Genomic DNA, 27,391 nt, shown 5'->3' with positions numbered 1-27,391 from the left:
ACACAACGCACATTAGAAAACCTTACATATACGTGTTCCTTGAATCAAGCTGAATCAGTTATATGATATAGGCCACGCCCATTTCCACATAGTAGTTTTTTGCAGTATCGCGCAATGTGCAAAACCAACTTTTTCGAACTTCTTCTAGGCCATGCATCCGATCTGCAAGAAACTTGGCAAATATCTCCTGATTGACCGGACCAAAATTATCAAAAGAATTTTGCTACGTTAAACTATGCGCAATTAACAAACAAACAAAATTTCGTAACTAGCTACCAAACACGAACTTCAGCAAACCTTGGCCAAATTAAATGCAAAGCGCAAAATTTAAGATTATTGTTCGACATCCAAAAAAAAAATACATTGTCTGGGGTGGATGTAAATGAGTTAGCCACTTCTGAATGATCAATTTATACTTTTCATGTTGTGTTAGGGCACCATATATATATTTTATTTCACATAGTTGTTTTTTTAATGTCATGTGTGTAGAGTAAAATACTGATGTTCCCTTTAAGTCTAACTGCTTCCATTAAGCCCACTTGACTGTGTTTCAATGAGGATTTTCTCCCTTTTGACCTGAACCATTTTTCTCCCTAATTTTTGACATGACCAGATGAATCCACACGTTAATTCTGATAATTAATACCAATTTACTATTAAAATGTCAGTGATATTCATTCTGTATATGCCTATATTATATTCTAACATTAGTAATATATATATATATATATATATATATATATTACTAATATATTTTTTAATCTTTACTTTTCAATGTGTTTTAGTTTGATATGACTAAAACACAGAACTACAGTTCATGCCCACGCATGCTAGACGGCATGAAAAATGGGTTTTCAATGTGTGGCCTGTGGAGCAAATGATAGCCTAACTAAACCTAAACGTATAGCATAGGCCTATGTTCTAGCCTAGGAGAAAGTAGAAATTGCAAAAATATTGACATTGTCTTTGTTTATTTGTTATAGATATAGATGTTGTGACTGAGGTCTCCTCACAATGTTATGTTTGAATGTTACTCCACAGTGAACTGAATGTCTTTAAAATGTGTTTTTATAATTTTTTCAAACTACTAGCCTAATTGTGATTAACATTCGAAAATCAATTAAAGATTTGTTGAACTGTAAATCCTGAAATTGACAAATTTACTATCCTTGGGAAATTGATATTAAATCTGCAAACTGTCAGTTGGTCCTCGCAAATCTTTATACAAACATCTGCACTATCTGGACCAGAAATCTTTGCCAATTGCAAATGCCAACAACACACCGTAGGGTAGAGATAGAGACAAAATAATAACACATATTGAAAGATGAAGTATTGAAGCGTCATTTCAACTATAGTTTTGATTTTGTTTGTATATAATTACTGTAATTAACTACATATTTTAGCTACTTGTACTTTACTTGAGTCTTTTCTTCTCATGCTACTTTCTACTTCTACTTTCTCTTACTCACTACATTAATCTGACAGCTTTAGTACTAGGTTCTTTACAAATTAAGATTTTTTTCCACACAAAAAGCTAGTTTATAAAATCTGTTTTATTTAGGGCTGTCAAAATAACGCGTTCATTTCAATTAATTAATCTGAGAAAAAATAACGCAGATTAATCCATTCCATATTGACATTTGACCCGGAGCCGTTCTAGCCACCATTGGACTGTAAAATGAAGGAGGGAGACGAGAATGTGCTGCCTGGATCATTAACTGGAACATTTACTTGTAAAAATCTTCTTCCTGCCAACTCTGGCTACCGAAATCTGGTGCCACTGATATGTCTGCACTTCTCTCTGGTGCTCTGAAGACGATACAGACAACACAAACACCGCTGCATGTGACGCTAGTTAACACTATACTCGACAGCAGCTAATGTTAGCCTACCGCTAGCTAGTAGCTGGATTAAACACGGTTAAAATGCTGACAGCTAACGCTAAACGGTGTAAAGTTTGACTGTGTTTTACTGTAGAGGATTCAACACCGGTATGTAACAATCTGCAGCTGCCGTCGGAAAAACAACACAGACGGTGCGTTCAATGAAACTGGTAAACTACAGCCTCGTGGTGCATTTGAAGTTATTGTAAATGTCCTTTTCCCATCTGGCGGTTGTTTTTGTCGTTCAACAGCAATTTACTAGTGAAATAAGTTATTGTTATTGTTATATATTATTATTAAATCATTTAATTTTGACCATATGGCCTTAGCAATAAACAAGCCGTTCTTTAATACCGTTTAGTACCCTTTTTTTTCTTTTCTTTTTTTACTTTCTTAAATTATGTATGCGATTAATTTTGATTAATTAATCACAGAGTATGTAATTAATTAGATAACATTTTTTAATCGATTGACAGCCCTAGTTTTATTATAAATTAAACTACCCAAAAATATACAGGCCTACAAGTTCAGCTGAAATGATTAACCGATTAAACGCTTTGTTTATTGACAGAACTGTTTTGACCGTTTCCAGTTTCTAAAAGGATTTTTCTGCATTGAGTACTTTTACTTTTAATACCTTAAGTACATTTTCCTGATGATACATACATACTTTTACTTAACTATCATTTTACAATACAGGACTGTTAGCCTACTTGCAAGAAAGTATGGACCATGCGCAAGATGGCGCCACAGTAACATCTCTGTGTGTTTGCTGTGCAAAACATAGCAACAGATGCGTCAAAATGCAATAGGTGAAGTTTAACTGATCTACAACGGAGGTAACCTAACTTCGTTCATCAAAACAACACGAAAACTGAACTTTTAACGTTAGCTCTATTCTTTGACTTTGAAATCAAGCTAACGTTATCGACAGTGATGTTAGCACATTGCATTATAAATGGAAATGGAAGTGTACAAGGATATTTGCCAAGAAAAGCTTGGAACCGCAACCTGAAGAAACAGGAATTACTCATTTACCCCCAACTTCGTTCAGGAAACGCATAATTGTGCAATTTACATCCCGCACCCACAGGGACATGGTCTGGAGAGAAGCTTGAACGTCTGCCTTGATAAAGATAAGGCTCTTTGAAGATCTCCCACAAGACGCAAAAGACGCCAGGAACAAGCTGTGGCCTTTGGTTGAAAAAGCTAGGAAGGAGGGCAAAAGGCAGGCTTTCAAGGCTCTTTTGCCATCATTAATGGTTCCAGGGTCACAGTGAATGACATTTAGTCAAATCAGCTTAAATATCAAGAATCACCGTTTAGGTAATAGTTAAACTCTTGGCTTTTTTTTCTTTCTTTTTTTCTTACTCTTAAGAATACTGTAATACTGCTCCGTAAATTGGATATTTTATGCTGCTTCCACTGTTGTTTTAGCTACTTGTTTTTGTAGTTGAACAGCAAGAGTTTAAAAGAGGAGACTGTTCAAAAAACTGCCGCGATCGCCAGCAAAAGCACGCGGAACTGATGATCTATATCACCCGAATGGCAGCTGGTAAGAAACTGAGCTCTGAATGAACTGAGACTGCCAGGGACTGCTTCTGCTGTTGTAAACATTAGCTTAGCTGTAGCCACACGGTCGGCGATACAGAGACTCTAACGTCACTTAACCTTTAATGTCTGGGAGACTTGTCTGCTTACCGTATTGATTGCAAATGTGTTTCAACTATTGTTGGTGTTTGTTAACTAAGCAATGGGTGGGAGTAGTGTTTGGTAACTATTAAAAGTGCATACTGCTTCGGGTTTTGTAGCAAACATGGTGAGATAAAGGGCTAATAATATGAGCTAATTTATAATGCCTTTGATGTTATGTATGGTGTTGGTTTAAATAATTGCACTTTAAATATGGTAAAATAAGTATGATAAAATGTTAAATACTGCTTTTAGATATGGGCAGTTAGAGTTGACATGATATAAAGCTAAAAACTGTTACAGCGCTAGGCATTTTCTGGTTTTTAGTGAAATGTGGAAATTATTGAATGGTTACTATGAGTTGAAATGTTACAGAAACATGAATTTTTCTGTTATTTATATCTGGTAAGAGAAATTTGTATATTTTCTCTCTTTGTATTTTAAAGGTTTTTCGAACTGCAACTGCTATAAAAGACTAAACTGTTAAGCATCTTAAGACCTACAAAAATCCAAATGCCTTCCTTGGCTGAAGCAATAATTCAAATGGAACTGTCAAATTTAACTGCTGAAGTATGCCAAAATAAAAGGAGGGGAAAAATTGTTGGTCATTGAGTAAAATCCAGTTCTTTAAGTTAAATGAATGAGTAACGAACGGTAGTTACTCATTCATTTAACAGTAGCTACCAGTCTGTTTACCAGTAACTAATCATTAGCGCTTGAATTAGTCAATCAGTAACTAATCATTAGCTAACCATTTGTCACTCATTCATCTAACAGTAGCAACCAGTCTGTTTACCAGTAACTAATCATTAGTGCTAATCATTATATTTATATTTACTCTGCTTTTGTCTTTGCTGACTGAAAACTGAGATTTCACATTCAAATCAGTCAATTCAAAGAACAATTCTCTCTTAATTTTAAAAGGTTACAAATTCACAAATAATTGTGCTGATTACAATTCAATTCAATTTAATTCAATTTTATTTATAGTATCAAATCATAAGAGTTATCCCGAGACACTTTACAGATAGAGTAGGTCTAGACCACACTCTATAATTTATAAAGTCCCAACAATTCTAGAGATTCCCCCAAGAGCAAGCATAGTGCGACAGTGACGAGGAAAAACTCCCTTTTAGGAAGAAACCTTGGCCAGCCAGGCTCTTGGTAGGCGGTGTCTGACGGTGCCGGTTGGGGATATGATGAACAGTGGCAATAATAGTCATCATAAAGATAATGGAGCAGTGACTAGAAAAACCCATTTCCAAGATTTGATCCAATCAGTGATCCGAAATTCCACTGGATTACTTTTGAAAAACTGGGCCCAGATGACAGGAATCTATGTGACCTTACAATTACCGTGAAGGAAGTAATAAATGTGATAGGATATCTAAAAAATAACAAATCACCTGGAAATTATGGCTTAACTGTTGAGCTTTATAAAATGTTTGCCAAGTAATTATCCCCCTTTTTGGTCCATTTTTTTTCTGGAAAGTACACTTAAAGGCCTATCGCCCACCTTATCTCAGAGAATCATTACTTTAATCCCTAAAGCAAATAAAGACCTGTTATTGTTAGATAATTGGTGCCCCATTCTAAATAAGGATTATAAAATATTAGCATTACTATTTGCTCATAGATTAAAATATGTTTTAGACTCTGTAGATGAGACACAATCAGGTTTCATGAGGAATCACCACATTACAATGTGAGATTGGTTTTAGACTTGTTAGATTATAATGACCTTGTCGATAGTGATGGCCAGGGCCCAGTTTTTCAAAAGTAATCCAGTGGGATTTCGGATCACGAATTGGATCAAATCTTGGAAATGGGTTTTTCAAAAGCAAAAGAGGGATTCTGAACTAAGATCAGACCATGTAATCCGATCTTACATTTGATCTGGGTCAAACCTGCCCTTTTTCAAAACTTTGAACTTGGTATGGGATCTATTTGATCCAAAAATAAACAGGATTATCCTGATCCCATCAGAAGGGTGGATTCAGTTGGGATTTTTCGAGTGTTTTTTTTTAAGTGAATGATCACAAAATCAATGTTTACTGATGATATATACATTTCTTCATATTTGAAGCATATGTGAAGCATGCCACATCTAATGAGATATGGTAAACAAAAAAAACTAAGAAAAAACATAACAAAATAAAGAATGTAAAATGTTTCTGTTTATTACAGTGTTTCTGTTTCTTAAAATTAAAACAAACAATAGCCATTTGTGGCCACTGGTATTTTGCCTACCTGTTGTTCTTTGCTAAGCCAGTAGGCTACACTGTTGGTTCCATTTAAAGGGGTGATAGAATGATTATATTGGGTATTTTACACTGTTCCTTAAGGTCTCCTAATAGGGTATGTAACATTGGTTGGGCTGAAAATTGCCCGAATGCTATTTTATGGGCCCTTAACTACCCTGTGAATATGGCTCTATTTGGAACAAGAGGTTTTCTTCCAAATATGGTATGCTCATGAATATTTAGATGAGCTGCGCGCTGATTGGTTTGAGCGAACACCATAGAAACACATTGGAGACGAGACAGCAGGTCTCATATTTCAGACACTGCAAGTTATACATTGTTTGTCGGGCTATTTCGTTATTAAATTCACTTCTGAGACTTTTTTAAGCGAGAAATCAACTATATAAAGCTCAAATATGGGCCGTTTTACGAAAATTGATGGCTAATTGCAAATTTGGTAAGACGTGTCGGACTTTAGCTAGGAGCTCCACACAGTCTGACGAGAAAGCGGCAACCTCCATACCCAGTGAAAGTCACCGTTTCTCGGTTACTGGACTACCGGGGCTCGGGGCTCCTGGCTGGCTGCCAGCTGCCGGCATAACTAGAGTATATTTACAGTTTGAATTTCGTCACGCCACTTATATAGCATATACCCCAAGGTCTTATAAAGCTAACAATGGTGTCCGATTTCAATTTAATGCATTTTTGTGAACATTAGCTAGGGATTTCGTTAGCTGCTACTGTCCCTTCAATCCTATGTGTACAGATCGCGGCTAGTAAGCTTCACTTTCAGCATAATTAGAGTATATTTACAGTTTGAATTTCATCACGCCACTTATATAACATCTACCCCAAGGTCTTATAAAGCTAACAATGGTGTCAGATTTCAATTTAATGCATTTTTGTGAACATTAGCTAGGGATTTCGTTAGCTGCTACTGTCCCTTCAATCCTATGTGTACAGATCGCGGCTAGTTAGCTTCACTTTCGGCATAATTAGAGTATATTTACAGTTTGAATTTCGTCACGCCACTTATATAACATTTACCCCAAGGTCTTATAAAGCTAACAATGGTGTCCGATTTCAATTTAATGCATTTTTGTGAACATTAGGGATGTCGTTAGCTGCTACTGTCCCTTCAATCCTATGGGTAAAGATCGTGGCTAGCTGCAGGCCCTGGAGCTCCATCAGGGCCTCAGCATTTTGTAGTCCAGTAGCCCAGAAACGGTGACTTTGCGCGGGTATGGAGCACTGCGGGCTTCCCTTCGTGACGGAGATCCAGCTAGCTCACAGCGAGCCGGAGTCTATAAAGTAGGACACGCCGGGTGGCGAGGCAGCACCGGCCGCTGTCACGTAGCCTGCTGAGCTCCTGCTGAACTGGGACACACAGTCGGACAAAATTTGCAATTAGCCATACATTTTCGTAAAACGGCCCATATTTGACCTCTACATAGTTGATTTCACGCATAAAAAAGTCTCAGAAGTGAATTTAGTGGTAAAATAGCAGATTAACAATGTATACAATTTCTGAGATCTACGTGACCTATTCAGAAGACTAAGCTGACCTCAGATCAGTGGTGTAGCCTATGTAAATGTTTGGGCGTGACAAAGAAAGAGACTAGAGCCAAATGAGGAGGAGCCGCCGAGTTGACGTCAACTAGACGGCTCGTTGAGATTTGGCTGTTTTCAGAGGCAGTTTCAAATTGTGAGATTTGCAGAGGAAAGAGGTGTCAATGGGATTTTGAGGTTCTATGTATGTCCTAGTTACCCACTAAACTGTCATTATTCAACTATGACAAGGTAAAATCGGTTTTGCATTCTATCACCCCTTTAAGGCTCTGGTAAACAGGATTTGGTAATCCTGAAATTTGGTATTTGGATCACAGTGATCCAATCCAATGTTCCTTTAAAAAAACTGGCATAAAAGTAAGATGGATCAAGTGATCCTGGATAGCAAAACATGGGATTTCCAAATTCGTATCAATTTGATACAGATTACATTTTTTGAAAAACTGGGCCCTGATTATCTTTGACTTTTACAAAGCGTTTCATTCTGTGTAACATAACTTTATATTTAGAGCCCTATCAAAATTCGGTTTTGGAGACTTTTTTTTTTTTAGAGTAGTCAAAACTCTTTATAATAACGTAATAGTTCAATTAAACTAAAATATGGCACCAGTCCAAGGTTAAATTTATAACGCGGAATTAGACAGGGCTGCCGAATCTCCCCTTATCTCTTCCTCATCGCTGCCCAGTTTTTGCATTCTTCTATTTGGAATAGTGAATTGCGAGGTGTAACGGTTACAGACTACAGGAAACTGATACAACCCTCTTTCTAGAAAACGGTACCCAAATTCCTCCTGCTCTGGAGCTTATTAACAACTTCTCCAAAGCTTCTGGTCTGTGTTTAAATATGAAAAAGTGTGAATTAATGGCTATCGACAAATGTGAATTGTTGTCTATATGTGGCATCCCAATCAAGAATCAAGTCACGTACTTGGGTGTAATTATTACAAAAGATCATTCTGTAAAATGCTCTTTAAATGTTGAACCAATCATCGAAAAGACCAGGAAAAAGTTTAATAGTTGGTTACAAATAGATCTGTCATTAAGAGGGAGGTGTCATCTCTCCAAAGCTGATGGCATCTCAAGGCTAACTTATGCTGCTCTCCCCTTAGCTGTTGAGATTGCTACGGCAAAAGACAAACTTGTTTTTGGAAAAAACAAAAATGCACTTTGTCAAAGAATCTGTTATAATGAATAGTACAGCTTGCGGAAGATTAGACTTTCTAGATTTTACATCATTAAACAACACATTTAAACTGGTTAAGGCAGTTCATGAAAAACATGAATTCATTGTGGAATTTCATCACCAATTTTTTTCGAAAATAGGTGGCCTAAAAATAGCTTTATTCCCCATCAAATTTTCATAAGCAATCTCTATTGGCTTGGTCTCTTTTATACAAACACAACTTCTCTCCCACAAATACTTAACAACAGTATGTTACTACAGCTTTCACAGCTGTTGATGCTACTCGGTTGTTGTCCGAGTTCCGAGCTCGGAAATCCGAAGTCGGGGGGGGGGGGGCGTGTTTCCGACTTTGACATCGGGAAATCCGACTTCCGAGTACAAACGGAACTCATTAACAACAGAGTAGATTGCGTGAGAAAGCAAAACATATTGTGAGGTAATAGGCTCGTTGGAGATGAGCCAGATCTGCGCAGTATCGATCACCGCCGATCGCCGCCCAATGCGTGCCGGTTAGAGAGAAGACACACCAACCCGATAATCGGCCGTCGGACCGTTTGGCGAGGTCGGTGACTCGAGTCTGTTCGGTGTGTCCCGTGCCGTCGGTCGTCCGAGGAGCCGTCGGCATTCATTTGGGCCGACCCGACATGTTCAGTCTGGAGAAGGCAGTCGGGACTCGCCCGGAAATGGGGAGCGGATGAGCCGCTCAAAATCTGACGAAAATCTTTTAAACTGACCTTTGTCAATCTGAAATGAAGACAGATTCAGAAACTGCACGGCCTATTTCTCGCTTAAAATGTTTTCAGAAACACGTTTCGGTGAACTATTTTAGTACAATATGAGATCGTATTCTGAACAAGCCGCCATGACAGTCTGGCTGTGAATTTCCGGAGAAAAAAGAACCACGTGACGCGTTCGTCCAATCAGCTGCCGGTTGTCATTTTCTGGTAAATAATCAGACTGTTAATGGAAACAATACAGAGCAGCGCCGCCTGCTGCTATGGAGACGTATTACGTTTTGCGCACGCGCAGAGCGTACGCTCAAGTCGGCGTCGCCTCAGTGTGTTCTGAGGCATTTTTTGGACCTCGGGGACCCAACTGATCAGTCCGACTGCCTTTTCTGCCGACGGTCGGCCTGTCTGGTTGGTGTGTCAGGGCCCTTAGATTTGTGTCCGACTTGATCCCGACTTGCTCTGACGTCATGCGCACGTGGACAGCGATAACCTTGCGAGATCAAGGCGGCTGCGGTTTTTAGAGCCAGGCGCCGCCGTTGCTCTCCACCGACTGCAAGAAGACCCAGGCAGACTCAGAGCATGCTGGGAAATGCCGGCCTCTCAGCTGATCTAACAGCTGATTGGTTCACAATCGACTCAACATGATAACGTTTTTATGTAAACATTTTATTGATTTTGGATTTGGAGGGATTTTAACTGCTATTTGTTTGAGTTAAAGGCTTATTCTGTACAGAACACATGTTGTGTGGCTGATAGTGACGTTTAGAGGTCAGAGAAACTCAATCTGTTAAGATTATGGATCATTGGGAGAAGATTCACAAAGCAATTCAAGATATGTGTAACTGTACTTTTGAGTTATGCCCTATGTTATATTTGTTGAATTATGATGTGGAAAATAAGTTTCCCTATACAAGAAAATGTGTGTTTACAATGTTTTCCTACTTTGCCAAAAAATGTATACTTACTACATGGATTTCCCAGTCAGGACCCACACTGGATCAATGGCTGGAGCAGATAATAGACTTGTTGCCCATTGAACAAATTACAAGTAAACGGCATTCAAGACTGCAAGATTTCTTATCCACATATCCACTTATCCCTTAGTACTGAATTATATAAAGACTATAAAATGATGACTTCACATTGAATAATGGATAACCCACAGACTGTGGTAGCATAGGATTATTATTATTTTTTTGTGTGTGTGGTTGTGTTTTGGAGTATGTCTTGTATGTTTAGTGTTTAGTTTTTGTGAGTTTTTGTGTGTTAAATTGTGAAAAAAATAAAATAAAATAAAAGATTACGGATCATCTACAGTGTGTTGTTAATTAAAATCAGCAACATATCGCATGTAGAGCATTTTGACAGCTACTCTGTCATAATTAAAACAACTGGAGAGACTGTGTAGGAGCTGATATATGGGTCTGATAACATTTTATTAAATCGGAATCGGACCCTAGTGTTTCTGTCACTTCCTGTTCAGCCTGAAGGCTGCTGGTATTGGCTGGAAACTGACAGCGGATTTTTTTGTCACCGCCCCCCCGGCTGCCGCCGCCTGCTCTCGTCCACTTTACAGGCGAGGCACAGTTAATCTTGAACGAGCCTAATGTAAAAAGTAGTCCCCTCAAAAAAATTTACCGTGACCCTTCCGGGGCTCCGTAAGCTACGACTACATGCTGTGTATGAATGGCTCAGCTAACGTTAGCTTGGCATCATTAGCAAAGCAGTATAAAAACCAAAACTAACCTTCTCCTCGCAGCTTCGTTTCAGTTTTTAAAACCCCCACCAGCTGCTTCCGCCGTCGGTCCATCTCTGATTAACAAACTAAAGCATTGGTTATTCTGCCTTTATTTCAACGTACGGCTTCTCTCCGCTGACTGCTTTGGCTTGGTAAAATATGCTGTTTGTTTTTTTTTCTTCTTCCCTGAATCATGGCGGCTCACAAACCAACGTATTAAGGTGTATACCGCCACCTCCTGAACCGGAGTGTGTAAGTCCAGGCTTCCCAAGGTTACATTTTTAGATTTAAAAAAAGTAGGGCTGCAACTAACTATTATTTTCATAGTCGATTAATCTGCCGATTATTTTCTCGATTAATCGATTAGTTGTTTGATCTATAAAAATGTCAAAACATGGTGAAAAATGTGGATCAGTGTTTCCCAAAGCCTAAGAGGACGTCCTCAAATGTCTTGTTTTGTCCAAAACTCAAAGATATTCAGTTTACTGTCACAAAGGAGAGAAGAAACCACAAGATATTCGCATTTAACAAGCTGGAATCAGAGAAATCTTATTTTTTTTAATAAAAAAATGACTGAAACGATTAATCGATTATCAAAATAGTTGGCGATTAATTTAATAGTTGACAACTAATCGATTAATCGATTCATCGTTGCACCTCTAAAAAAAAGCTAAAGCCTATTTTATCAGTCCTTCCAGAAAAATGCGTGAGTTTTTTTGTGATTGTTGCGGGCAAAAATCCTTGATTATGCGGCACGTTTTCTTAAAAAATGCGTTGGAATATGCGGGATATTTATGCAATTTTATGCGATGAAATTACGGGAACTTGCAAAAATTGCGGGTTCATCATGGCTTAATTGCGGGGTTTGCAGTTGTTTTTTTTTTTTTTTAACTTTATTTCAAAACAGTAGTTTACAAAAGTTCAGTCATTGCAATATGTAAACAAATAAAATGCAAAAATATATACAAATAATATAATATCAAAGTAAAAATGAAAATAATAGACTAAACAAAAGGAAATAAAGATACAAAGGGGACAGACTTCCAAAAATCGTTAATAATCTAGACAGCAGGAGCATTTAAACAAAGAAATTAGAGTAGACATCAGATATTAATATAGCTTTCTTATTGGATACCAACTTAAGAGACTCAAAGTACATGTCAAATTCAACCTGGAATAGGGGGTTTGCAGCTTTTCGATGATGTTCACGTCGCGTAATTACGTCACTTCATAACGTTCCCATGGCAACAGAGGAAAACGGCTGCTCTTGTGTGAAGTAAACACATTTTTCAACTTTCTGCTAAGATATGTGTGACTTTTTTGATGAAAATGCGAGGATTATGAAATCATGCAAGCCCCGCATATTTTGCGCGGAAATCGCCAATTTATGCGACAAAAGTGCAGCGTATTTGAAAAAATGCTAAAAAAACTAAATTGTACCTTACAGCATTCCCTAGTTTTCCACTCCTCCCTAAAATCCCTTCCAAATTCCAGCTTTTTTTCTAATTCGTAAATCTTATCGCGCAAGATGTTCCTCTCTAAATCAAATTCGCCACATCTCATAATTACATGTTAAACATCTTCAAATGCATCAGGCCTACATACATCCCATGTATGCATCTGACATGCACTTATTCATTAAATAAAGACCTGCTTTTAATCCAGTAGGGTATGTCCAAATCTCAATCTTGAGAAAATCACTTCCTCTCTTCTGCATTTTCCTTTAAAAACCATCACGTTCACTTATTTCTTTATGCTGTATTATAAGTGTCTCCCCTTAGTTTCTGTCCCACTTCTTCTGCCGTGAACCCTTCACTGCTTCTCTTATTAAAGATTTGGCCTCCATTATTCATTTACAAAGAAAATTGGTGTCCTTAAAGATTGGATTTTTCCTCATTTTTTTAATTAAGGCATTAAGATCAATTTGCAGAAGATGATTTTTTTATCCCTTCCCTGTATTCCTCTTTTTAGTCAATTTTTTCACATGACTGTATGTCCTTACCTGCAATTATTCTTGCACTTTTGTCCCCTTTTCTTCATTAATAGACACTCCACAACTCGCTGTAGCACTGGCCACTTTATTTAAAATATAAAGTGCATGAAATGGGAGTGCAACAAGTGCAAAACATAGACCAAAGTGTAGAGAACAAAATGTGTCAAATAACACCACAGTTGTAGAACATGACAATGGAGGGGGTTGCAATGGAACATGGAATAGAATAGCAAAATATACACAACATGTAAAGGTACTTTATTGACATACACATACATGTAGCGAAATTCATTCTCTGCATTTAACCCATCCCTCAAGGGAGCTGTGAGCCCATCAGAGCAGTGGGCAGCCTGGGGACCAACTCCAGATCTGAGCCAGTGCCTTGATCAAGGGCACTGACTGGAAAACCTAGTACATATTTTTGATGGTGGGGGAAACCGGAACACATGCAAACATGGGGAGAACATGCAAACTCCACACAGAAAGGCCCGGAACTACCTGGATTCGAACCCAGGACATTCTCAGAACATCAGATCATTCTACATTCCACACAAATGTAGTGTTTACAGCCCACCAAGCGCTAATGCTACCAATTGTGATGTTATTTATCTATTGATACGTGTACAGGGACACGTTTTTCTGGTTTTTATCGTGTTGATGAGCACGAATTTTAAACTAATGTATTTGAATGGGAAGCATATTACGTGATAACAGCACTATTATGGTAGCGAGTAGTATTGAAAAGCCGAAAATACGCGTAAGGAGGTTGGTTGGGGTGGTGGATGGGTCAAACAACAGAGGACTTTCACCCCAGAGACCGGGGATCGCGTCCCGCGTGTAGTAGTTCCTTTCCGCATTCTTGTTTTCCTAACCACAACCTTTCCCCGTCTGTCTTTTCCTAATCACAACCGTCCCGTTATTGTAGCGCGTCCCCCGTTGTTGTCGCCGTTGTTGTTGCTGCTGTTGTCGCTGTCATGCAGCGTTTAATTTCTCCGTTGTTGCGTCCCCCAGAGACTGCGGATCGTGTCCCGGCGGCCGTTGTTGTCACTGTCTACCGCGTGTGGCGTCGCCGTTTTTGCATCCCCCAGAGCAGGCCAGTGTCATGGCAGTTGTCGCCGCCGTGTAGCGTTTAATTTCCCCGTTGTTGTGTCCCGCAGAGACCGCGGATCATGTTGTCACCATCTCCCCCAGAGCAGGCTGCAGCCCAGTCGCATGGCAGTTCGTGAAACAGTAACGTTCCAAATTTTGTGGTGACCACCACGAAATAAAGTAGAAAAACGTGTCCCTGTACACGTATCAATAGATCCAAATAACGTGACTATTTCACGAACTGCCGTGAGACCGGGTTGGAACTTTACGGAGCCTATAATGTGTGTGCGCTAAATGTAGCCTGTTTCGTATGTCGTTTTTGTATAATGTTGTTTTTATATATTTTAAATGTGTAACATCACTTGAGCCACGGTGAAACGTTTTGTGTATATGGTTGAAATGACAATAAAACACATTTGAGTTGACTTGACTTTCTCACTGTCTATTATGTCTGTAATCGGTAGGCGTGGCTTGGGAGTGGACTCGTAGGGAAGCGAAGCAACTGCATTCTGGGAGTTGTTGTCTTTCATCCACATGAGCCAAAAATATATTTTCTGGCTTTTCGGTCTAGAAGGCACCAACTTCTAAAGAAAATTCACATTTCTACTCACAGCGGCACAGTGGAGCCCAGGAATCATGCTGGGCAGAAAGGAGTGAAAGCCTTCGAGGCTATTGCTGCCTCTTACCGCCGTGTACCGCGGAAGGCGCACACCGTTACGCGTGATGTACTTTGTAACTGTGTACATATTCCTCCCTGGTGGGTCCTGGAGGCACTCTAGGTGTTTGATGGTTTTGATGATCCACTGTTGCTGTGTCCTTGAATAGATGCACCTGGTTCTCGTCCATCCGTGCTGCTCCCTTCAGGACATCAATAGCACTTGGGACTCGCACAAAAGTCTCCTGGGACCCCACTGTGATCCTCCTGACGTAATGGCTGAGATCGTACTTGGTAACGTAGGTGTCGATCAGCTGACCATCAGTCAGGGAGTCATAGTGGGTTGAGTACGTATGGCCTGCAAGAGCAGTGCCATGTCGTCTTTGTTGTATGAGAAGACAGCAGCAGAGAGTGCAGACTTGAACAGGGCATATTTTGGATGGTGATCTGTTCTGACGGTGGCATCAAATCGGTGTATCCAATGAAAAATGTCCAGCCGTATCAGCATGCCAGCCTCTGCCCAGTTGCTGAACAGCTGCTCCAATGACGAGACCCCGCGGACACGACAGCAGTGGCTGCTGTCGTATCCGTGGGGTCCACGTACATGAGTTCGGGAGGCGCTTCTCCCGCTCTTGTGTACCTGTCCATGAGTCCTTCAGCCATTGGCCGCAGCTTCTCCAGTGACTCCTCACACGTCAAGACAGACATGAGGATCTGCCCCTGTTCATTGGCCACGTTGGTGCACCATTTTGCAGTGCCTTTCCCATCCCCAGACAGTTTCTTGCAGATCTGATAACAGATTAACATTGACAAACATTTAGATCTTTTTTGGTACACTGTTGACCTTTGTGTTTTAGTGAGGTGTTATTATTATTATTATTATTATTATTATTATTATTATTATTATTATCGTTACTAATGCTGAAGCTTGGTTCTAATGGCAAAAGTGCTAACGTACATACAAACGTATTTGCCTTCATAAGCCTTCAATTTACCTTTTTGGTGGAGTCATACTTTAGTACTTTTCCAAACGTGGACATTATTTGAGTGCGGTAGCCCTCTATGTTATCCGCTTCAGCAATGAGGAAGGCCTTCGGCAGCAGTTTGGGCGATGGCAGCTCTGCCCTTGGTGGAGGTAACTGGAAGGAGATGTTCAAATTCCCTGAAGGCAGAGAATATATACACAGATACAGACCTCATTAGTGATGGAAAAACTCAATTTCAGAATTGACAGTAGCATTAGAGCTTATGTACTCTATTACAATGAAGGCTTTCTGTTGTGTTTGTCTGCACTCTGCACTGTTTCACTGTCTCACTATTTTAGTCTTTGCCTCAACACTGAAGGAATAACAACTGGCAGAGGAGGGTGGTGTAGAAGAGGTCTTTCCTCTGCAGGCACTCCTCGCAGTGGCTCTCCAGCACCTGTCTCCACATCTTGGACATGGTGTTGCCCTCAGTGCAGTCCCTCATCAGGCGGATCACCTGCTTATCCACACCACACCTGAAATTAGAGCACAATCATTTAATGCCCATGAATCTTCATATATTGCAAGGATTTAGAATTCAAATAGCTGTGAAATGATGCACACTCACCGTAATGTTAGCACAGCAGGGAACATAGCCTTGTGAGCTGGGCTGAGCTGATTCATGATGCCTGCATCCCATGACAGGAAACGGCCAACGGCATGCTCCTCCGACTCCTTGACAGCTTTCCTGCACGCGTTGCAGGCCAGCACCTCCGTAAGCACGGAGTACCAGCCAGACATGCCGCAGCCAGACCTGTCTGACTGTGTGGGAGTACCCACAACGGTACAGAAAAGCGGTCTTATTGCCACTTGCTGGGCACTCAGGCCTGGGACAGTGAAGACTGTACCACCACACCCCTACTGGTCTCCAAAAAAAAAAAAAACATTGAAAAAAAAGGAGTCTGCCGAGGGGACTCTCCATCTCCACCACTCCAGGGAATTCCGGGGGATAAAACCACATCTGGTCATCCTTAAGGACTTTCCTCCACTTCGTACGGCCGTGTTTGTCCTGGTACGATGTTGCCCTCTGGAACAGTCCACTGACATCGTCCTCCTTCAGCCACTTTAAATCTGCTTGTGGCAGCCCACGTGCAGCAGACTCCCACATTTTGTGCCAGCCCTCAAATGTAACCTGGTAGTGTAACAAAGACAAAACCATATCTAACAACCACTCTGTACTCAGAACTGAACAGTGTTCTTGCATAAAGTTATATGCATTACCTCAGGTAGCACCGCCTGACATGGCTGAAGTGTTACATCTGCAACAGTCACATCAGACGTCCTCTCAAGACCAGGAGCCGATGCAGGAGCCTTAAAAAAATAAGTGTATTAGTGATAATGTATGAGTGTAAACTTTTATGGTTATGCGGTATGTGACGGCCCTGCATGGCTTTGCTGTCATTAAAGTGGCTATCGCAAATATTAGCAGGGCCATGCATAGCCGACATACAATTCTTCCTAATTTTGGATTGATTTTTTTCTCATCATAATGGCTGTTATCTGTTGTTTAATTAGTGGTATAAGGTACAATGATGTATGCTGGTAATGACTTAGATATTAAAACTTAAGTCATTATAAAATTCGTTATGTAGAGTTTTGAATGCTCATAACTGAAATTACGCAGTGCAATATTCATATTGATATTACAGTCATTAAGCCCATGTCTATATTGTATTATAGTAGTGACAACTATGATACTTGACCTTATTAGTCATAATAAAATGCTTTATAATGTGTTATGATATTGTTAAAAAGCATTATGAAGTGCTTATAACTATACAGCAGATTATAACACATTATAGATACGGGCTTCATAGAAAGTGTTACTGAAAAAAAAAGGGGGCAGTCGGACTCACTCCACCAATCTGATTGGTGAAATGCTAACCCGGAAATAACGAGCGGGATGAGTGACGAACATGGATGTATTAAGAGAACGGTGACAAACGCCTCTCAAAATCGGACGAAAATCTTTTAAACTGACCTTTCTCGATCTGAAATGAAGACAGATTCAGCGACTGTATGGCCTATTTCTCGCTTAAAATGTTTTCAGAAACACGTTTCAGTGAACTATTTTCGTAAAATAAGAGATCGTATATTCCGAACAAGCTGCCATTACTATCGGCGGGGAAAGCCAGACCCACGTGACGTGTTTGTCGTTTCCGGTTTTCAATTTTTTACGCACAGAACGTACGTTTAAGACGGCGTTGCTTCGGTGCGTTCCGAGGCACTTTTTGGAACTCGGGAAGCAGACTGATCAGTCCAACTGTCTTTTTTGACGACGGTCGGCCGTCTGGTTGGTGTGTCAGGGCCTTAAAATTAACCCTTGTCTTTCAAAGGTAGCAAGTGCTTCAACCAGCAGAGCATCATCCATCCAAGAGTCATCCCCTTTGGACCCTGATGAGCTGGAGGTGGCAGTTGCTGCAAGGAGGGACCACGTCCTGTCAAGGTGTCTGTAAAATACAGGTGAGTTTCAGCTTTGTGCAATGCCTAATACAAACTTCAGTGGTTGTCACTAAAGTCATCTTAACCTACCTTTCTCGCAGGAAAGCGCTGTTTACTGGAGGTGGCAGTCGCTGCAGGACAGGCTATGTCCTGTTGAGGTTTCTGTGAAATACAGGTGAGTTTCAGCTTTGAAATTTGTATTAACATAGCATGTGTAGTAACAATCACGGCTGTCACCGGAAGTCACCTTAACCTTCCTTTTTCTATCGCTCGTGGTCACTCCCAGCTTGAGGGTCAGCTTGAAGGCGCTTGTGCAGACTGTACCACTGCCACATCTCTTGAAACGTGAAAGACCTGAAGCGGCCTTGTCCATAAATGGCCCCTGTCTACATACATCTCAAGATGGCAGGAGACCGAAGGGAACAGCTGCACATATTTTAGGAGGTTATCCTTTACCCACTCGTCATTGATGGCTCTTGTCTCTGGTTGGCGGCTCTCTTTGACGTGGTGATCAAGGACACTAAAATATGACAAAGCATAATTCATTCATGAAAAACATACTTAACATAGTTTGATTCTGTTTAGTGCAACATGCTTACTATTTAATGTATCCGACATCATTTTCCACCAGCCGTTTGAAACTTTTGCCATTGTACTTCCCAAACGTGAAGATCAGTTGACCCAGACACTGCACCTCCGTTGGAGTTGACGTGATCGACTGGCATCTCTTTTTAGCTGAAGACAGAAATTGTTAGGCCTTTAATAACACGCCAGCACAGAAGCTTAAATAACACAACAGCAGGTTATCATGACTGCGGTGGAAATATAAGGTGGAAAAAAACATATATGACCCTAATAGGGCTGCAACTAATGATTATTTTCATAGTGGATTAATCTGTCGATTATTTTCTCGATTAATTAGTTTGTTTGATCTATAAAAATGTCAAAACATGGTGAAAAATGTGGATCAGTGTTTCCCAAAGCCTAAGAGGACGTCCTCAAATGTCTTATGTCCAAAACTCAAAGATATTCAGTTTACTGTCACAAAGGAGAGAAGAAGCTAGAAGATATTCACATTTAACAAGCTGGAATCGGAGAAATCTTATTTTTTTTAATAAAAAAATGACTCAAACGATTAATCGATTATCAAAACAGTTGGCGATTAATTTAATAGTTGACAACTAATCGATTAATCGATTCATCGTTGCACCGCTAGACCCTAATGCCAAGGTATTACCTTTGTCATAAGCCTTCTTCTCGTCCCTCAGCTCGCTGTCGTCTGTGGTTTGGGACAGTTTATATGCCTTGGCCTACTTTGTTGCCTTAAGAAGGCATTGTTGCCTATCCTGTGGCACACTTGTGTCCAGAATACACAATTTGGGCATCAATGTATCCATCTCTGGTCGATTGTCTAAAAATAAATGAATGAATAAATAAAAAAACAGTAAACTCAAAGTGTTATAAGAACTCCAGAAGCGTAATGTTTTGTAAGCACAACATCCCACCTACGTCCACTTTGTCCAGTTACGTCTGATTCTTTTTCTTTCAGAAAACACACGGCAGCTCTAGGACTCCAGCGGAGACAGCAGCTGGTTTCTTTCTCCAGAAAGCAGGCATGTAACATTTTAAAATAAGACTAACTTGACTTCAACTCAAAACTCCGTGCTTGGCATTTAACTTTTAACATTTAACAATTACCATAGGTAAAATGAGGTTACTATTTTGATGAGTGCATGGATAAATGTATACAAAACTAAGTAGCTTTTTTGAGTTCTTGACTGAATTAAAATACAATTGATTCTCGCTGCTTTAATATTTTCATTACTGATATCTGATGACTGTCCTTTCGTGTACTTTCAGAGATAGAAGATGACTGCCAGTGGGAGCCAGGCATTGTGACAATGACAATGCTATAAATAATAAATGTCTATTTTTATATTATTATAAATAAATAATTGAACTGTAATTCCTTATGGTTGAGTTTGTTTTCTCTGAGGTCTCTAACATCTTCCCTACTTCATCCCTGGTTTTTAGTAGTTTTTTGCCCGACCTAGACCAATTTTTTCTTACATTACTTTAGGTGGTACAGTTTTCTCCAGCAGTGCAAAAACATATTCTCAATTTTCAAAGTATTGAACATTGTGTGGGTAAGCCCATACCCCGGTTACTGCTGTACATGTAAACGCACTGATTGACATCATCTGTTGACAATACTAGAGGTGCAACGATGAATCGATTAATCGATTAGTTGTCAACTATGAAATTAATCGCCAACTACTTTGATAATCGATTAATCGTTCGAGTCATTTTTTTATTTAAAAAAAAACTAAGATTTCTCTGATTCCAGCTTGTTAAATGTGAATATCTTCTAGTTTCTTCTCTCCTCTGTGACAGTAAACTGAATATCTTTGAGTTTTGGACAAAACAAGACATTTGAGGACGTCCTCTTAGGCTTTGGGAAACACTGATCCACATTTTTCACCATGTTTTGACATTTTAATAGATCAAACAACTAATCGATTAATCGAGAAAATAATCGACAGATTAATCGACTATGAAAATAATCGTTAGTTGCGGCCCTAGACAATACTGCTGCTTCCCGATCACGGTCTGGGAGCCAGAAACAGGAAAGGTGTAACATAAGCCTACCTAACCGATAAGACTGAATGACACGCATCGCTGTTTCCAAAAGTCTTCGTTCATGGCCGTTGAGACTACTACACAACCCCAGAGATTTCAAACTAAAACGGGGTCAGAAGTGTTTTTCAAATTTCTCCAGTTTGAATGTGAGGTGTAAGCGTAGCGAAAGATATTCCTTTTTAAACCAAAACGTAGCAGTGTAAATGTAGCCTTAGTCATGTACCGTTTGCAAACTGAAAGCTGTAGTCCATTATGTACAGCATGTATAATTTTACGACACTTAATTATCAAATAGAATGTCTATGAATTGTTAATAATTCCTACTTCAAGAGTACCTTCGAGAGAGGTAACAGTAAGCAGTTGTTTGTATAGTCGGCATAAGTAGCCTACATTAAACCAGGCCTATATAGTTAGATTTTTTTTTTTAATGGCCGATATAGCCGTTAATATTTCAGAATTGTAGCCTACAGGACTGGGCTACAGGACATATGTTTTAAAAAGCTATATAATAATATAATAAGCCAACATTTAGGCTAAACAGCAATACAACTCAACCATTATTTGGATATTTTGAAAAGGCAAATTCAAATACAAAACAAGCTTATAGATTATGAATTAATAAAGGGATGGAGAGAAAAGATGAACAAAGACACTGACCCTGCATCAAACCACCACAGAAGAATTATGAGTGCCCATCATTTATATCCTCTGCTCTTGTCTTCTGGCAATAACATACAACAATACACCATTAATTGTCAGGTGAAAGGGTGTGAAAGAGGTATTTGTTGTTGCTTACTGTATTACCAAAGTTTAGCAAAGTGATTGAACGTAGCCTGTCATCGGTGTTGTAATGTAACAAAGTACAAATACTTTGTTACTGTACTTCAGTAGAATTTCACGGATCTGTCTTACTTCGTTATTTATATTTCTGGAAACTTTTACTTTTTATTCCACTAGATTTCCTGAATAAAATGTGTAATTTTACTCCGCATCTTCGTTACTCATTAACTGAAAAAATATTCCCGTATGTTGGAGTCAAAGATTCTTCCTCACAAAAAAATGAAAATTCAGTTTCTGTTTTTGTCTTTGTTAATGTCAAGACTTAAAACAAACAATACAGTTCATAATCAAAGTTTTTTACTTTTACTTCTAATTCTTGAGTACACGTTACTTTTGATACTTAAGTACAGCAAATATCAGATACCTTGGGACTTTTAATCAAGTAATATTCTAAAAGGTGACATTTTCAGGTAAGATACTTGTACTTTTACACAAGTATTGCTTTCAAGTACTTTATACAAGACTGCCTGTCATAACATAAATTCTTCCACCTGCCGCAGTCATACGCCGTATGGCAGGATCGTTAAATCAGCATCACATTGCTGGCCCTAACTATTTGACAAATCATAATAATATTAGCCATAACCGTAATGACTGGAGGGCAGCACTACACGAAAAGGGGAAACGGATTGACGCCCGGAACATAGCAAAGGACAGAACAGTTCCTACCCGGACCTGCAATGAGACGCACACTCAAACATGGCGGCCAACATAGAGCAAATTTTCCAAGATTTTATATTGAATAAAATCAGAGAAATTGAAGACCAGAATGAAGACAAAACGTATGTCAATGTTGTGTTTGGTTTTCGTTTTTAGTGATACTTAAATTACAATCAGCTAGCTAGGTGAATAGTACTGAACAAGCATGATCGTCTTCCAGCTAACGTTACAGCGACGGGTTGCCGTCTGGTTACCAGATTTAACATTCAAGCTAATTTTATAGCTCCGTATTTATACATTTAAACGTTGGGATAACTAAGTAACTATGTTTTTTGAAGGGCTGATGGGGGTGTAACGTTACATAAACTCCCGATTGAAAGTAGTCGGTTCATTAAGCAGGTAAAGCGGTCCTGTTTTTACTGTCGCAACAACGATAGTTTCAGTCGAATAACAGTATCTCTCCACTTGCTCGCTTTACGAGGAAGGAATTAGGGCTGCAACTAACGATTATCTGGCGATTATTTTCTCGATTAATCGATTAGTTGTTTGATCTATAAAAATGTCAAAACATGGTGAAAAATGTGGATCAGTGTTTCCCAAAGCCTAAGAGGACGTCCTCAAATGTCTTGTTTTGTCCAAAACTCAAAGATATTCAGTTTACTGTCACAAAGGAGAGAAGAAACTAGAAGATATTCACATTTAACAAGCTGGAATCAGAGAAATCTTTTTTTTTTTTTATTAAAAAATGACTCAAACGATTAATCGATTATCAAAATAGTTGGCAATTAATTTAATAGTTGACAACTAATCGATTCATTGTCGCACCTCTAGAAGGAATGCATACTGAACGATTCGTGTAACGTTATGCTTCTGAGATTCCGGATCAGAGATGTCTCCAAGCACACTTACAATACAGTCGTTAACCCCTTTAGTTCCTGAAGAATAACCACGTGGACGTAAAATTCAACATTGAATCTAGAGGTGCGACGATGAATCAATTAATCGATTAGTTGTCAACTATTAAATGAATCGGCAACTATTTTGATAAAAAAAAAAAAAATAAGATTTCTCTGATTCCAGCTTGTTAAATGTGAATATCTTGTAGTTTCTTCTCTCCTCTGTGACAGTAAACTGAATATCTTTCAGTTGCAGACAAAACGAGACATTTGAGGACGTCCTCTTAGGCTTTGGGAAACACTGATCCACATTTTTCACCATGTTTTGACATTTTTATAGATCAAACAACTAATCGATTAATCGAGAAAATAATCGACAGATTAATCGACTATGAAAATAATCGTTAGTTGCGGCCCTAATTGAATCTGACATTGTGTTAGTACAGAATAAATTCCACATTCATCTGATAAGTAACTCCACGTTTTAAGTCCTGGCAGCTGTTTTTAAAAATAAGATCTGGATAACTTAGGCTTAGCAAAATCCTGTCAAATTTTGAACATCCAGCACCAGAACGTCTGTTCTGGTTTTTTTACTCAGCAAATGTATTGAAATAACTCATGCACTTCATGGGACAGTTCCTCTGAATGAATTTTTACATTAAAGCTCAGTCTTCTTGTCAGTTGGAATAACAAATAGTAATGTCTCTTTTTTTTTTTTTTTTGCGTCTGTGTCCATCAGTGCTGCCGAAGGAGAGGGTAATGGCGTTGAAATGGTTGGAGCGGAAAAAGCCACTTCGGAGGTAGACAAACAGGACGACTTAAGGGGCAGCGGTTCACAGAAGAAACAAAAGAAGCACAAAAAACACAAAAGCAAGAAGAAGAGGAGAAACCGAGAAAAGGAGGAGGAGAAGAAGAGCAGTTCGGAGTCTGGGGCAGAACTGGAGGGAGGAACCAAACAACAGCCAAGGTAAAACTGTGAATTTTCATCAATACTTACAAAATGGTCTTATTCAAACTATTTAATAAAACTGTTGTTACGCTTCCATAGTACCATGACTAAACGGATAACAGAAAGTAACCCACGTCATTTAGACTAGAGGTGCAACGATGAATCGATGAATCGATTAGTTGTCAACTATTAAATTAATCGCCAACTATTTTGATAATCTCTGATTCCAGCTTGTTAAATGTCAATATCTTCTAGTTACTTCTCTCCTTTGTGACAGTAAACTGAATATCTTTGAGTTTTGGACAAAACAAGACATTTGAGGATGTCATCTTAGGCTGATTCACATTTTTCACCATGTTTTGACATTTTTATAGATCTAAGACTAATCGATTAATCGAGAAAATAATTGACAGATTAATCGACTATGAGCCCTAATTTCAACTGATTAATAGTAACTTAATACTATATATATATCTATATATATAATACTGTAATAGACGAAAACTTCAGCGAGCCAGATAAGAACACAGAACTTGCACAATCAAACAAAAATGACCATGAATGAAGGGCTTTTGGTGCTCCTAATGGCATTACTGATGAAATGTAAATTAGGATTCTGTTACTGCATTGGTTATTATTAAAATGTTTTCAGAGCATATTTTAGGTTACTATTTAGCTGTAAAATGAGAAAGTCTTGCTCCGGCCAGTCGGCCGGTGGGCAGTGCTTGGTCACAAACTGTCTTCGATAATGCATGGCTGATGGCGTAATGCGCTTGACGCATATTTCAAGTGGAAATATTTAGGGATGCACGATATGAGGAAAATATGTGATATGCTACGTGATAACGTTGTTGAATATAAATAAACAGATATCAAAGTGTACTCATGTCTGCTGTAGGGCTGCAACTAACGATTATTTTCATAGTCGATTAATCTGTCGATTATTTTCTCGATTAATCGATTAGTTGTTTGATCTATAAAAATGTCAAAACATGGTGAAAAATGTGGATCAGTGTTTCCCAAAGCCTAAGATGACGTCCTCAAATGTCTTGCTTTGTCCAAAACTCAAAGATATTCAGTTTACTAACGATTAATCGATTATCAAAATAGTTGGCGATTAATTTAATAGTTGAAAACTAATCGACTAATCGACTAATCGATTCATCGATTCATCGTTGCACCTCTAGTCTGCTGCTTTCAGTATTCTGCTCAAACACAACAAACTGCTTGTTGAATTTAAAACAAATGACAGGAAATAATTTCCAACATCCTTTTATGGAACAAATTGAACATTGAATTGAACATAAAAGGCACCACTGAAAAAAGAATGCCAGTTACATTTTAAAGTGCCGTTTTCTACTGACATTTTCTTTCAACTAACTAAAAATCTCGGAGTGTCTTTCGCGATACGTCGCAGCCTTTTGTGACGTGTTCTTTGCGACAGTTGTTATCGCGATGACGATATAAAAAAACATATTGTGCAGCCCTACAAATATATCAACTCGAGTGATCAAACTTGCATGAGTAACTCAACTTGAAGCAAATGTACGTAGTCGGTGTGAACACAACATAAACACCTGGAATGATTTTGCCTCCGCATACAACATTTGCAAAGCTGATTTTGTTAAAAAAAAGTTGAGAAAACTGCGTTGTTTACGTCCAGATTTACTAGCTTGCGGTCTTCTCCTTCACTTCCTCTGTTGTTGCACTGCTGCTTGTAAGTCAGTGGAATAGTGTGAAACCATTGCCTGGTATGTGTATAGGCCTGTCGCAATATGCAATAAATCAATTGCGGCCGGAAAAAATTCCATTTTATTCATTGTTTTTGATTGTTTGGTTCATTTATTGTAGCTATTTAAAATGTCTTCCAGTTCCAGTGTTAAATATTCTTTAGAAATAAAAGTTTATTGAGCTTTGAAAAGGTGTACCTGCATTATTATGCCATTATCATTATATTAGACGAAAACGGTCTCAGAACGACAATATTATCGTTTATCGCGATAATTTCTGGGACAATTTATCGTCCAGCAAATATTTGTTATCATGACAGGCCTGTATGTGTATCGCTTCATCAGATCAAACTAAGTGACTCTACTTTACCACAGCTGGCTCTACACTGTGAGCAATTCACTGCATATCCAAGTGAGAATTAGTGTGTGAATATAATGGTTATTTGGCTGCACACAACTGGCTCTACGTTCTGACACAAACGTTGGCAAAATGCAGGGATTCGCTAAGCTTGGTTATCTCTTCTCTCTCTCTTACTATCAAAGATCCCTGTACATACACACTTTTGAGCTGACACTAATCGCTGGCAGCAGGTCATATCAGCAGTAATTAACATTTAATGTGCGAGTAAGTTGATAACAGGCTTAAATTAAGCTTGACAGTCTGTCTGGTTAAAGTTCTATCTGCAAGCCAGTATCAGTCAGCCGGAGATCTTCTGTGCGAGTGAGCTGAGTGTTTTTGTGTAGTTCCGAAAAACTGCCAACAGAGTGATATGTCGTCATTCTAGCTGATCGAAGTGAAATCATCATTTTTAGGAGTCACAACCATACCTTTCATTCATATATCATACATCATATCATATCATATCAATAATTTAAGTTTATAAACTCAGTATTTTTTCTCCTGGACCTTTCTTATTTGGTAAAATAGCTTGTGAAAATGATAGTTTTCTAATGTCAGTAGGCAAGAGCTGTTGTCAATGTCAGATAGGCCTACATATTTAATCAACATTTAGGTAAATAAAGTGTCAGATCAGACTTGTCTGCAGATACCCACAAGTTAAAGCACTCGCATCAGGATTGGGGCTGAAAATCCTTCATCCCTACATACAGACAGCTTGAATTTGATCAAATCTAGTCATCAATAAATTTCACGCAAAACATCCACACTTGCATGACCTCCAACCCACAAATGACTAAGTCACACCTCATACTACCCTACAAATATGCTCATGTACAAGTAATTAAACAGTCACAAATCCTTAGCACCTAACTGTCCAAAACATGTCTTTTGTTCTTTGGTTTTCTCTTCACAACAAATACAATTCTATGTATCTAGGCCTACTACATTGGACATAAGTGAACGCATGTGTTATCACTTTGTGGTGTTAAGTATTGCCTCCCCCTAAACTTAGTCTCCAATATACTCTGTT

At 38.9% G+C, this 27,391-nt stretch overlaps 2 protein-coding genes and 1 long non-coding RNA gene across 7 annotated transcripts in view; 2 read left to right on the top strand and 1 right to left on the bottom strand.

Annotated features, from left to right (window-relative positions):
• Positions 1-10,481, top strand: part of LOC116051792 — an 18,138-nt gene extending 7,657 nt beyond the window's left edge. The window contains exons 2-3 of the long non-coding RNA XR_004105442.1: positions 7,306-7,316; positions 10,470-10,481. This is a non-coding gene — a long non-coding RNA (uncharacterized LOC116051792). The remainder of the gene's footprint in view (positions 1-7,305; positions 7,317-10,469) is intronic.
• Positions 1-11,220, bottom strand: part of LOC116051791 (gastrula zinc finger protein XlCGF17.1-like) — a 20,567-nt gene extending 9,347 nt beyond the window's left edge. For all 3 annotated transcript variants that reach the window (XM_031302391.2, XM_035998335.1, XM_035998336.1), the window contains exon 1: positions 11,051-11,220. In XM_031302391.2, the coding sequence (XP_031158251.1) occupies positions 11,051-11,114 (64 nt within the window). In that variant the 5' untranslated portion in view covers positions 11,115-11,220. The remainder of the gene's footprint in view (positions 1-11,050) is intronic.
• An 11,144-nt stretch (positions 11,221-22,364) lies between these two features.
• Positions 22,365-27,391, top strand: part of LOC116051795 (protein SON) — a 41,629-nt gene continuing 36,602 nt past the window's right edge. For 2 of the 3 annotated variants that reach the window (XR_004105444.2, XM_031302398.2), the window contains exons 1-2: positions 22,365-22,508; positions 24,022-24,249. Coding sequence is in view for 2 of the 3 variants with exons in the window: in XM_031302398.2 (XP_031158258.1) it covers positions 22,426-22,508; positions 24,022-24,249 (311 nt within the window). In the remaining variant the exon portion in view is untranslated. The remainder of the gene's footprint in view (positions 22,509-24,021; positions 24,250-27,391) is intronic. The other variant, XM_031302397.2, reaches the window with a different exon arrangement.

Source organism: Sander lucioperca, chromosome 24, assembly GCF_008315115.2.
Source record: "Sander lucioperca isolate FBNREF2018 chromosome 24, SLUC_FBN_1.2, whole genome shotgun sequence".
Classification (NCBI taxonomy): domain Eukaryota; kingdom Metazoa; phylum Chordata; class Actinopteri; order Perciformes; family Percidae; genus Sander; species Sander lucioperca.
The sequence above is the reverse complement of the archived record's forward strand: the minus strand, read 5'-3'. Positions and strand labels throughout refer to the sequence as shown.